Source organism: Platalea leucorodia, assembly GCF_965183815.1.
Source record: "Platalea leucorodia genome assembly, chromosome: 6".
Lineage (NCBI taxonomy): Eukaryota > Metazoa > Chordata > Aves > Pelecaniformes > Threskiornithidae > Platalea > Platalea leucorodia.
In genome coordinates, this window is record NC_138828.1 from 31,420,497 (window position 1) to 31,433,877 (window position 13,381).

Here is a 13,381-nt window from a genome sequence, read left to right on the forward strand (position 1 = left end):
GATAATAACACCTAATCTTGCAAGCTGCCTTGTGGGAAAGCCTTGTGGGAGTAGAAGGGCACTGCTACAGTAAAGGAGTCCCTTTGCAGCAGCTGGTTAAGACACCAGCCCTGAATGTGCATCCTTGGTTGAGAATGTTTGTAGTCAATTAGAAACCTGGTTCTGCCTTACATTAGGGCTGCTCTTCATCACCCCGGGAATATAAAATGGATTTTAAGTGAGTGTAAGTGTAACTTCTAACCATTATAAAGCAGCTCTGCATCTTACAGCAGTTTAAAGCCTTGGCTTAAGTACGTGAGAATCTGGATTCCCAATGTATAAATTATGGCCAGTCTGACTGAAAATTAATTGAAGATTTTTACATTTTGTAATGCTACCACTAAGCCAACTTGAGTAAGTTAGTTACATTTAATTCGGTATAGCAATCGTATTCATTAGAGCTCCTTAAACTGTATGGTAATCTCCAGGTTTCAGTGTTTTGCTTTGTAAATATTTGGGAATTTTACAGACACACATTCAGAGATCAGGTAGTTCTGTCCTTTTTTTCCATTCCAAAGCTCCTAGGAAAAGACATAGCACAGGAGGTCAGTATGGAAAACACATTCTGGTCCATTGCTCCTTATCATATGGAATCACAGAACCACAGAATCGTTAATATTCACTATGCTTCTTTAAATAATACATCACAAGACACTTTATATTCTGAGAGTTTTTGGCAATTAAATTAAAGTTTTCAGTGTTTGTTCCTTGGGTATTAACTTATCGTGATTAATTATCCCACCCCTAACACCAGTTATGGTCTGTTTGTTACCACTGAGCCCTCAGTTGGCACTTACGGCACTTGAATAAATCATTTACTGCAGGATGTGTTCCATGCATGTTACCTTTAAAGTAGCAGGGTTTTAATCTATACTGTTTTCTGGCCATAAAGGCAGCACAAATAAATAATAAATTATGGCATCTTTATTAAAACAAATAAGGCTCTACTCTTGGAAGAAAATGTTATACACATTCCTCTTTGTTCTTGTGTCTCTGAGAATGGCATTGCTTCTGAAAAAGGGGGCAGAAAAGCATCCTGGGTATTAAACATACTGAGTATCACGTCTTACTTCAGGATCTCTTCAGCTGCTCCTGCCACTAGTAGTTTTTAATACCACACCAGAGTTAAATTAGCTATATATTAGATACTTATAATACAAAATGAACATGTGTCTTGTTATTTTGCTGTTCTCATTTTCTTCAAATATTGTTCCTTTCTCTCTAAACAGGCATCAGTCTGTCATGACATTTGCTACTGCAAGAACATCTTAAAAAAGGAGTGAGATTTCCTTCCATTCCTTTCTTAATTTATATTTTCTGGAAGATTTTAATATTCACTGGGATAACATCTTAAGGCCCATTGCGAAATCTGTATTCTGTAGTCTCCCATTAAAAGCAATGTCTAATTAAGAACCAAAGCCTGCAGGATGAACTCTCTGGGAGCAAATGACTAATTCTTGATAGCAGGACTGTGGTTTTAAGCTGTTGCCAGCATCTTGAGAACAGTTCGATGCTGGAAGCTGCTCCCAAGGGACCTTTCTTGCAGTTTCACAAAGTACTGGCATAAGCAAAGCAGGCGAGGTAGATGCTCCTCATCACTCTGCAGAGGCTTGGGGATGTGCACACCAGCAGGGGGAGATGAGGGGATGTCTTTCCACTTCTGGGAGCCTTGGCACTGTTGCCTGCCTTCAGATACGTCTATTTCTTCTACACTAAGGCATTTCCACTGCACAAACTTGCAGTGCTTAATTAAAGCTATAATTTTAAACACATTTAGGCAAATCAGTGCAGTGCTCTACTGGATACATGAGTTGAGTTAAATCTGCTCCTTGCACGAGTAAATTTATAGGGACAAGCTACTCCTGAGGTCGAGTTTTAAACCAATGCACATTTATCCACACTGTTGGGCTCTGCCTGGGCTACTGGCCCTGCAGCTGGATGCAATAGGGCAACTGGGACTGTGGCCCAGCTGTGCAGGAGCTAAGGCTTGGCTAATTTCCTCTAATAGCAGATGTGTCAGGCAACTCCACCAGTTGCTCTTGGCAGTCTGCAGTGCCATTTGGCTGTAGTTTTGCTTCTGACTCTCTTGCTTTTCATTCTTGTTTGCTTAGTCTTGATCCCTGGTTCCTGTCTCCTTTGTGTTACACTCCTATACCTCACCTTGTTCCAGCTCTGACTTATCTTATAATAGGGACTTCTTGGTTTTCAAACTTCTGGCTCTATGACTTTCTGACTATGCTCTTCAGTTTGGTATGACTCTTTGCATCTCTGGTGTCTTGATTTATTCTTATGCTGGCTTCAGTACTTGTCTCCAGACTTAATTCTAACCTGGTCTTCACCTTTGGGCTTACTAGGGTAGTCTGGTAAAAGCACGGGCCTCTTAAGAAATCTGAAACTGCAGTGTAGGAAACATGCATTACCTGGCTTCTCAGCAGTATTGGAAAGGGGGCAGATGTGGAAGTCCCCTGCATGATTTCTCTTGAGTCTGCATGCTGCTAGGGATTACAGGCATGACTTCTGGATCAGTTTTGCACCAGAGGCTTAATCTGAATGCAAATATCTGTTCACAGCCTTAGATGACCATAGTTATGCTTCTTTTGTATTGAAACCTGTTGTAAGCAGGCCAGTTTTGGCAGGGGGTATAAGTATTGCCAGGGTTCAAGGTTATTTTCTTTCCCTTGTGTTCTTTTCTTTTACTATATGTTGACTTTTCAAATGTCAGTCAAGCTCTGTATAATTGCTCATGGCACCATTTGTTACTGTTTTCCATGTTGATTCAGCATCTTGGAATTTGGAGCTAACCTGCTTCCCTCTCCAGTATTCCAGATGCCATTGCTTGCATTTTATTCCAACACAATTCATTTTGGTATCATCCATTCCATGACTCTGTAGAATTATCTATTTTGCTTTGCTTTCTAAACCAGGCACAGTATCATTAACAGTGTGTATAAATTCTGCTAAAAGCTTCGGGACCAAATCCAGAACCTGTATAAATAGCTGAGCCAAAAGCCTACCACATGTATGCAAGGGGAAAACATGCAGAGCTCCAGAGAGGCTGACGATGCAACAGGGTAAGTGCCCGCAGTGGGTGCTTGAAGACCACACATGTGGAAAGGAGAGAATACATTTGGTGATGGATTATGTGGCTATGTTTTGCCATCTGAACTTTCCATCCCTTTGCAAGCATAGCCAGAAAGCATTTGGATGATATAAAGAATTGCTACCTGCTACAGGCCCTTTATCTAGCTCCCTCTTCTGTACTGAGGTAGAGTAAGAGTGGGAAGCCATTTGTCAAGAAAATCCTCAGATGGTGCTCCTTGATGGTGATCTAAATTGGTACATGGTCCTTTGTGTAGGCTCTCTACGCTGGGGTGAATTTCCTCTCTTGGATATGATGGAACCAAATGGCACGTGGAGTACTGGCTGCCCAAGGCTAGTATACAGCACTTGCTATCAAATTTAGTTTGGCCAGATGCAGACAAATGGTGTTCTTTTGGAAGTTTTAGGTGCTTGTAGTCAGCGCTGGGCTGTAACAGAACATTGATTCCACTACGGAGCATCTCCTCAAGACGCACTGTCAACATAGACTAGTATGTAGTGGTTTTAATCTTGTAGACAACTGTGTTACAGAGATTATGGCCTAGGCAATGGACTTAGATACACAGATGTGAAGAATCCCCATTAATTTTTATGTTGAAGGGAAGTAAACTGAAACAATTACAAATCTGTCTTGAAAAATCAGGAAAACAATCAGTTAAGGCAGCACCGATATCCAGACTACCCTCATTGCACATATTTTCCATGCAGCCATCATAATACTCAAGAGCACTCTCTAACTCCCCTTTACTTCCAAGATACTGTCAAACTTACATTTATTACATGTGAAGCCAGAACTTCCAGGGGCTAAAAGCTAATGTGTGAAGGACAGACTCCCTGTAGTTAGAACAGTTTTTCTCTAATAATAATAATTAAAATTTTAAATGCTATCTCTTACAGTCAATGCTTTAAAACAGCATCATAATTGGTTGAGTCAGTATGCAAACATATGGTTACATTTCTAGAAGATAATCTTCATCTTGCTGCTGAAATAAAGTCCAGGCAACTTGATTGATAATTTTTCATGGGACCTCCGACAAAGTTTGGAATCCATTAGTCTGTACGTCTTTATGAAACTCTGGCTTAAAATTACTGCCTTCTCATTATATGGGCATTTATTCCTTCTTCCACTTCAGCTGGATGTTGCTGCTTTCTGGAGCTGCTGTGTGCTTAAAAGAATTGTCATGTCTCAGCTAAAACGGAAGGGAATCGCTCATCTGAGGCAAAGAGGTGGGGACTGACTTATTTCGGACTTGAAAAAATTCTCTCTCCCCCAGCTCTCACAGGCCTTGTCTCCAAAATCTGTGATCAGAAGTGACTGCTCTTCAGAAGATCAGAGCTTCCAATGTGTCATGCTGGGCTTCTATTCTACCAGGGGATGAAATGACTAACGATGCTACTAGGGCTTGGTGATGCAAGAGGTCAAGTGTGTTAGAATTTTCCCAGAATGCACGGACTCTCTTCTTTCCATTCAAAGATGTGATCGTCATGTTCTCCTCTAATCCAATAGGACTCAAATCCCATGAAAAAGAAATCCCTCTATGGTAAAGGAGGTCTTTGTGAGAAAAAGCTGAAGGACCACCTGTGTAGATGGGGGAAAAGGACAGATTTAAGTAATACGGAATAGTTATACAACCTTTACTACTAACATAGATCTGAAATACAGGATTTTTCTAGTCTGTTACCATTACGAGAGAACAAAGAAGGTGTTCGGTGATTTCTCTCTCTTTCTTTCCCTCCCTCATAGCAAGGATAAGGATTTTGCAAATGCTCCTGAAACAAGTCATGGGGTTAAGGATACACCACACCATGACAGGGTAGTTATGCGGTCTTACACCTGTGATCTGAATCTTGGCGGTATCCTACCTTGCAGAAGTGGCATGATACGTGGTATTTGGTGGTGGTACTCACCTTTGTCTTATGAAAGCTTATCTGAAAACTCCTAAAGAAGAAATTACCTAAAATGCGGATTCTGCCTTGGAAAGGAAAACTAAATGCATTTAACAGATGCATAATCAAGACCCTCCACAAGATAAAATGAAAGAACTTTACCTAGCCTGGATGGCATATTATAATTGAAAACTTAGAAGCAAAGGAAAACTGTTGAAAAGAAGTCCCAGATAGCTTTCAGAATTAATAGAAACACGCTGGAGTTGTGACACTGAATGTCCTTATATAGCAGCAACAGCAATCATACTTTCTTGTTCCAAAATCAGAGCTGAAGTCCTGTCCTGTGACTAATGGGGGAGCAAGTGTAAGCTGGAGAGACCCGGAGTCTCTGTTATTGCAGCCTATCAAGAAGAATCCAGATGACTCATGCAAACAGCCCGCAGTCACAGAAGAACGGATCCAAACTGGTCCTCCGCGTCTCGTGAAGTTGTGGCCCACAAGGTGTAGGCAATACCTGAATTTACTGGCCGTACTGCATTCCTAACATGCTGCTTCTCCTTCCGTGTCCAGGCACCGAGAGCCGCTAAGCAGCGCTTCCCAGCAGTGGGGATGAAGATGTAGGGTTTTTTCTGTCCAGATTCTTCTGTGAGCTTGGTGCTTCATGAAGTATGCCTAACATATGGGGAGCCTTCTGCGTACTTGTCATGGGCTTCAGGATTTGTTTGGGCATATATAAAATACCCTCGCTTGAGCACTAGCTCTGTTTCGTATCCTTGTGTTACCATCGCGATAGGAATCTCAGATGGGAACTTTTGTTACCCGGCTAGTTCGTGCTCGTGGGACAAAAGGATGGTCACACCACATGGAGCTCCCCGCGGTTGTCGGAACAAGCTGAGAACTCATGCTGTTGTACTGAATGTCAGTCGCATACAATGTCTTCCCATGCTCAGTGAAAATACCACAAGGACCGCCAACAAAATGTCCCCTAAAAATGTCAGGCCAATCAAAGCAGAGAAGATGTGTCATAACTGCCATCTTATTTTCTTTGTGGCTTTCTCAAGCAATCGTATCTGCTAAGCAAGCAACTTGTACATCACCCTGGAGGGAAACGGGAGGCCGGGTTAGGTGTCTGTTGATTCTTGGCTCATCTACACAGAAGTTATTCAACAACAACTCTGTAAACATCCCTCTTCCAGAATAGGTGTGCCCTATTTTCCTCTTTAATTAAAACTCACAGTGTTAAACTAAACCGGAACAGCTCAGCCTTATTCTGGAAATTAGTCATGAAATTAGTCAGGAATAGCTCCTCCTGAAGAACTACATGTATAAACAAGCCCTAAACAATATTTATGTTGTCTGGAACGATGGGGGACACCGTCACAGATGTAAATTACTTTCCAGTCCCCAGAGAAACACGAAGTAAGAGTTGTCTCTTCCAGCCGGGGCCCAGGAACCCTTCACACCCCGCGTCTGGCCATGGCGCTTGTCCTTGCTGGAGAGTTGGAGGAGACGGTGGGGCTGGACGGGCCCCAGCAGCAAGGCCGAGGGCTGCAACCTGCGCCAGCCCTTCGGCAAGCTGCCCTCCGCGAGCCCGGTGCGCCGGGCAAGGGGACACACGGCTGGGGAGGCGGGCAGTTTTTTTCTTTTGCCCGTGACGGGGAGTCTCGTACCGGCGGACGGAGAGCAGCCCCCCAGGCTGGGCGATGTCAGTGAAGCAGTTCCCCTTCGTGCAGGCCAGCCCCGGCCGGGCGGGTGCCTGCGGTGACCGCCCCGGGCCGCCCCCGCCTCGGGGCTCGGGGCAGCCCCCCCCCCCCCCCGCCCCGCCCCGGGGCAGGCGGCCGGGGGCGCCGGGGCTCCCCCGCAGCGGCGCGGGGCGGCCCGGCACGCAGGCGCGGCCACCGGGCGCGGTTCCCCGGCGTGCGGCCGCCGCAGCCACCCTGAGTGACAAGCGGCCGCCCCCCCCGCGGCCACGGGCGGGCTGCCCCGCTCCGCCCGCCGCGCCTCCGCGCCCGCCGAGCCCGCGGCCCCGCGGGGCAGCGCGGCGGGGCGCTGGGCGGCGCGGCCCCGCCGGTCCCCGCGGCGCGGGTGGGCGCGGGCGGCGCACCTGGGCGGCGCGGAGCGCGGCTACCTGACAGTGATTGGCAGCTCGGCGGCAGCCAATGGCGGCGCGGGGGAGCGGGAGCCGGGAGGGCGGGGCCGCGCCGGGCGGCGCGGCGGGGCGGGGGGGGCTGCGCCGCGGAGCGTGTGCAGCGCCGCGGGGCCGCGGCCGGTGTCGGTGCGAGCGAGGGGGGAGACCCGGCGGGGGGCGGGGGGGAGCGACGGATCCGGATCCCCATCCAGTGCGGCGGCGGCGGCCGGTGGCGGCGGGAGGAGCCGGAGCAGCCGGCGGCGCGCCGCGGAGGAAGGAAGCGCAGGGCTGGCCGCTGCGTGTGCAACCTGGCTGTTCCTGCTGCCCGCGTCCACTCGCGGCTTTTCCTGCCGGCGCTGCCTGACAGCCGCCCGCCGCGGGTGCTGTCGCCGGGGTCTTTGGCGGGGGGGGGAAGAGCGAGCCGTCCTAAACAACCCGGAGGCGTGATTGAAAGCGAGCAATAATTAACTGGAGGAGGAAGAGGAGGAGGAGGAGGAGGAGGACGGGGGTGGAGGAAGACGAAGGAGGAAGGCACCGCGCGGCAGAGCCCAGCCGAGCCGAGCCAGCGAGCGGCGGCGGGACGCGGCAACTTCGGCCGCAGCGGAGGAACCGGAGCCCTGACCGCAGCGGCGGCCGCCGCCTCAGCCCGAGCCTGCCCTGCCCGAGGGGGGAGAGCCCCGCCGCCTCCCCGGCCGCCGGACATGTCGGAGCATAAGGCCGTTGATCCCAAGTTATCGACGACGGACAGGGTGGTGAAAGGTGGGTGCTGCGCCCCCGCCGCCCTTTCGGCCGGGTCGTCCCGCCGTGCCCCCGGCTGGGGTCGCGTCCGTGGCCCCCCTTCCCCTCCCTGGGCAGGTACCGCGGGGCTGCCGGCGGCACGGCCGCTGGGAGCGGTGGGCTCGGCCCGGGGGCTTGCGCCGGGCCGCGGTGGAGGGTTTGCGGCTTCCCTCGCCTGCCCGCCCGGCGCTACATTGCAGCATTTCTCCCCCTTCCTCCCCCCCGCCGCCTCCCCCTCTCCGCCCTGAAGGCGCTGCACAGGGCTGGCGTGAGAGAGAGGGGGAGCCCCAGCTTCCTCACCCGCCCCAGCGCCTGGGGGAGCGGGGGGCAGGGCTCGGCTCCCTCCCCCGGCCCGCCTGTTCCTCCGGGCATCCCCCCTTCTCCTCCTCCTCCTCCTCCGGACTGCGCCCCCCGGATCGGAGCCCCCCCGCAGGCTGCGCCGCCGCTTGTCGCTGCCGCTGGGCTCCCCGCTTGCAGCAGGGTGCCTGGAAACCTCCCCGCGCCGACAGCCGGGGCTCCGCTGCCCCCCAAACCCACCCCCCTGCCGGGGGACTGGCTGCGCTGCCCGGCTCCCCCGCCCCGCTCCCCGCAGGGCCGCCCCCGCGGCGGGGAGAGCCGGGCCGCCCCCGCGGCCCCCGCGGCGGGGATGCCGGGCGGGGGGGGCCGGGGCCGTGGGCGCAGGGGGGCGGCGGGGCGCGGGCGCCGTCGGAGGCGGCGAAGGCTGCTGCTTCCTCCTCCTCCTCCTCCATCGCCGTCTCTTACTGACGGCCCGGCCTGCGTGGATGTGAAGTTATCCAGCAGGCGCACCGTGGCCGTGCACCCGCGTGTGCCTGCAGATGTGCGTGGGGGTGCTCGGCACAGACACGTATCGGCTCCATGATTTTCGCTCGGTTTCGAAGGTATGCGTGTGCTGCGAGCCTCGGCCGTATAAACAAATTAGAGTTTGGATTAACAACACATTGTGCCCTGCAGTACAGACCAAGGTCTTATTTACTGGGGTAGTGCCTGATTTAAATTGCACATGTGCATTTCTTGGTACGTATGAAGTGCGTGTGTATTTAGTGGTTTGGTTTTTTGTGGGGTTTTTTGTTTTGTTTTGTTAGTTGTGGTTTGTTTTTTTTTTTTTCCTGTCTACACTGGCCGCATAGCTGGATACACTTGGATACAGTGTATTTCATCCAGTTAGGTTATAACCCCTATACCAATAGAGAGTGTTATGGTGGAAAGCACAAGCCCTAGATGCAGTATGCATCCTTCCAGAACCTAGGAGGCTGGAAATTGAAATGGCCTTGGAATATATACACTTTTATATTTACATAAGTGTACACCAAAACTAAATACTCAATGTAAATATTATTCAGAAAGGCATATTATTTATATTTTTGTATTTATATTTACACTTACCTTCATAGAATCATAGAATGGTTTGGGTTGGAAGGGACCTTAAAGATCATCTGGTTCCAACCCCCTGCCACGGGCAGGGACACCTTCCACTGGACCAGGTTGCTCAAAGCCCCATCCAACCTGGCCTTGAACACATCCAGGGAGGGGGCAGCCACAGCTTCTCTGGGCAACCTGTGCCAGGGCCTCACCACCCTCAGAGTGAAGGATTTCTTCCTTATACCTAATCTAAATCCACCCTCTTTCAGGTTAAAGCCATTACCCCTTGTCCTGTCACTACATGCACTTGTAAATGTCCCTCTCCAGCTTTCTTGTAGGCCCCCTTCAGGTACTGGAAGGCTGCTATAAGGTCTCCCCGGAGCCTTCTCTTCTCCAGGCTGAACAAGCCCAGCTCTCTCAGCCTTTCCTCATAGCAGAGGTGCTCCAGCCCTCTGATCATTTTTGTGGCCCTCCTCTGCACCCGCTCCCACAGGTCCGTGTCTTTCCTGTGCTGAGGACCCCAGAGCTGGACGCAGTGCTGCAGGTGGGGTCTCACCAGAGCAGAGCAGAGGGGCAGAATCACCTCCCTCGACCTGCTGGCCACGCTTCTTTTGATGCAGCCCAGGATACGGCTGGCTTTCTGGGCTGCGAGAGCACATTGCTGGCTCATGTTGAGCTTCTCATCAACCAACACCCCCAAGTCCTCCTCCTCAGGGCTGCTCTCAATCCATTCTCCGCCAAGCCTGTATTGATACTGGGGGTTGCCCCGACCCAGGTGCAGGACCTTGCACTTGGCCTTATTGAACTTCATGAGGTTCGTACAGGCCACCTCTCAAACCTGCTTATTCCTTTTCCCCACTTTCTTATTTTTTTTTTCTGTCCAAATGAAATTGTAGATCTTCAGATGTTGTAAGAAACATAGTTACAAGCATGATAAGAATTTTTAAAAATTACTTGGGAATTCACCTTTACCTTCTGTTATCTGGAATATTTACTGCTTGTTTAAGTAGTCAGTCTGTCACATCACACTAAGAGTAGGCTTTAGAAACCTGAAACAGCTAAGTTTAGTTGATGCTTATCTTATGAGAAACAACATATGACCATCCTATTGGGAAGATTTCTTCATGATTATGGGGTGCGTAACTTTTTTTTTTTTTTTTTAAATCTGCCTTGGTCCTGACACATGACCAAATGTTCTGGTCTTTGCTGTGTCAGAACTTCCATTGGCTTAAGTCAGTGTTCATCGTGAATAGGAATTATCTCTATATTTGCAAAACCCTCAGTGGTTTCAGAGCATCTTAATGTGTTTTGTCAGTAATTGCTCTTTGCATTTTTCACACATATAATGTCTCAAACATCTGAAAGCACCATTTCTAAGAAAACTTAGCAGTATGTGTAGTTAGATATTTTTGTAATGCAACTAAAACAGAAATCAACTTTGTTAAACTGAGTTTGAACAAACAGAACAAAACATACATGCTGCTTAGGTGTCCATCTCACCTGGTAACTGTTGTCTCATAATGTCAGTGTTTCACTGGAGACATAAAGATTTGTTTAACTGGTTCAGTCCTTTATTAAATATTGAAATCCTTTTAAGGTCTTAAAATAGCATCTGAAGAGAGTAGTACACAGTAAACTGATTCTTAATAGGATTATTCTTTGCTGTATCATAGGCACTTCACACTGCCTTCATATAGAATGTAAGGAAATTGAGTAGGAAAACAATTTGTGGTAATAATAATAGAGATAGGAAAAGATTACTTTGTTGTTTCTTTCCTATAGGATATGATTTGTACCTTCTTGAGATGAACAACTGAAATAGGCTTGCAATGTTAAATGAATAAAGACTAATTAAAAAAATAAAAAGGCACCTTGCAAGCACCTGTGCAAGTAGTTGGAAAGCCTCGGTATTTTAGAGAGGGGAAACAGATATTCTGATGTTGGTTAAATATAACCTGTGAAAACAACTTTTTATTTTTTTGTGTTAGAATATCATATAAAACCTTACTTGGAAAGGAAATGTTTTTAGCATATGGATGTAGGCTCTGGATTAAACTCTCTCTTCTGTTTGCATGTGTGTGGGTTTTTTTGCTTGTTTTTATTGTGTTTGGTTGGCATTTTTTTTTAAACCTGTTTGATTTGCTGGTGCGTGACAGGAGATGTCTCCTTCTAACAACAGTTCTGGGCTGGCTGGTGAAAATCCTGGCTCTATGTAGCGGTGGGGTGGGTTTGGGAGGTAGCTGTTCCAGCAGCTTCATGCAGGTCGCTTGTGGCTGAGAGCTGCCTCTTCGGGAGGTTGCTGTGGGCTTTTTTTTCTATCTTCTCATGGTTGAAATTCCCAAATATACTGAGAAGTAGGGTATTTCCATGGGTGAGGACATCATCTCACACTCATTTTGCTTTGCTTAATTGTCTGAACTGTGCTTAAACTGATTTGAGTCAAAAATAAAACATGCTTTTGGGAGAAGGGGAAAAAGGCTCAGGAGCCCCTAATGCTTATAAGGTTCTGGTCTTCTCCCACCTGTGTTATGCAGCTTATGCACAATTACATTTGGTGGTTGGAGTGAAATTTTTGGATCTGACACTGTTGTGCAATGAGCAGCGTAAGGAAGAAATTAAAGACTCTGTGTAATGTTAAGTTTTCAGAAGCAAATTAACTCTTGGTAAAGTTGACAAAATCGTGTTCTGTTGAGTTAAAGGGAAAGAAGATCCTGTATGTGAATCCAGAGGATGCAGTTACAGTTTGAGAAGTACTTTTTTGATTTACTCTTTTGCTCTCCTTAAGATGGTACGTATGTTATGATGCAAATTAGACAATTCACTTTTACTCTCCGGATTTTGTGATCCTGTAGAGGAGCAATGCTTTGAATGGTCTGTTGACTGCAAATAAGATAACCTATACATTCAGAGGTTTGTAGGATCAAGGCTCAGGACAACATACTGTTGCAGAAAATGCTGACTTGATGTATTTACAAATTGAAATTCCTTGCTTTTTTGTTAGAGGTCTGATTCAGCCTTCATCTGGACAGAACTGTCTAAGCGCTTGTTCTCCTTCAGGACTGAGAAAGCTACTCCTTATCCACACTGCTTTTAACTCTTGAGACTTGCCAGCCAGAGTGTGGGCTTGGTTGTTCTTGTGAAGGTAGGAATACCTGTCCAGGAAAAACTGGACTGAGGATACTAGCTCATTCCTCATGGGTCACATAACAGCTGTCTGATGTCAACAGCTTTTGGTCACTACTGACATTAGCAAGATTTGAACCCCACTGACCTGGAGGGAAAAGCTGGGTATCGTGTTACTTGACCTCCTCAAAATATTCAGTGTTGCATTACTGCCTTCTAGAAATACTGCTCTAAAGCAGAGTAATCCTAAATAAAAACTTAGAGAGTGAACTGGAGTAGTCGTACAAAGAAATAAAGGCAGTATTTCTTGGAAATCTTGCTGTTAGCTAGGTACAATGATTGTTTTGATTCTTCTGGGCAAGGCAGATGGTTATGTGCTTTTGAGTGGTTTGTTGGGGTGGGTGCCTCCCCCCCCCCTTTTTTTTTTTTTCCTTCTTTGAAGGAAAGTGGGGTTTTAATGAAATCCTTCCACCACAGCTCTTTAGATGGGCTGCTACCACGGCTCATGAACCTTGCTGTTGGCAATCTCCTTTCCTCTTGTGCGTTGCGTGTGGAGGTGTATACAGTTATATTAACAACTGACAACACCCAAAAAAACTGGACACCGGTCTCTGTTGTCTCTGGATTTCAAACCATGTCGTTGTTAATGGGCTTCTAATGTTCAGGCTGTCGGTTGTTGGTAATATAATATGAATGCCAGCTCATGATCAATATGTTAGCCATCACTGTTAATTTCAGATTCGTGACAGCAATTTTACCTTTCAATAATGGGAATTAGCAATGAAGTTTAGAGTTTCCATTAGTCCAGGGAGACTTGTGTGTACTCGCCAAAGGCTTGTGCTCCAGGCTGGAATCCAGCATCGGTGTATTGCAGAAGCCTGCCTCTGTCTCTCTGTGAATCAAATGCAATTTTTTTCCAGCACAGATGTATACTGCAACTGCTGGGCT

The 13,381-nt window shown here is 47.9% G+C and overlaps 1 protein-coding gene across 1 annotated transcript in view; it reads left to right on the top strand.

Moving 5' to 3' along the window:
- Positions 1-7,666: 7,666 nt before the first annotated feature.
- PPP3CA (protein phosphatase 3 catalytic subunit alpha) overlaps positions 7,667-13,381 on the top strand; it is a 204,331-nt gene continuing 198,616 nt past the window's right edge. Inside the window, exon 1 of the mRNA XM_082315613.1 lies at positions 7,667-7,912. Coding sequence (XP_082171739.1) covers positions 7,855-7,912 — 58 coding nt within the window. The 5' untranslated portion in view covers positions 7,667-7,854. The remainder of the gene's footprint in view (positions 7,913-13,381) is intronic.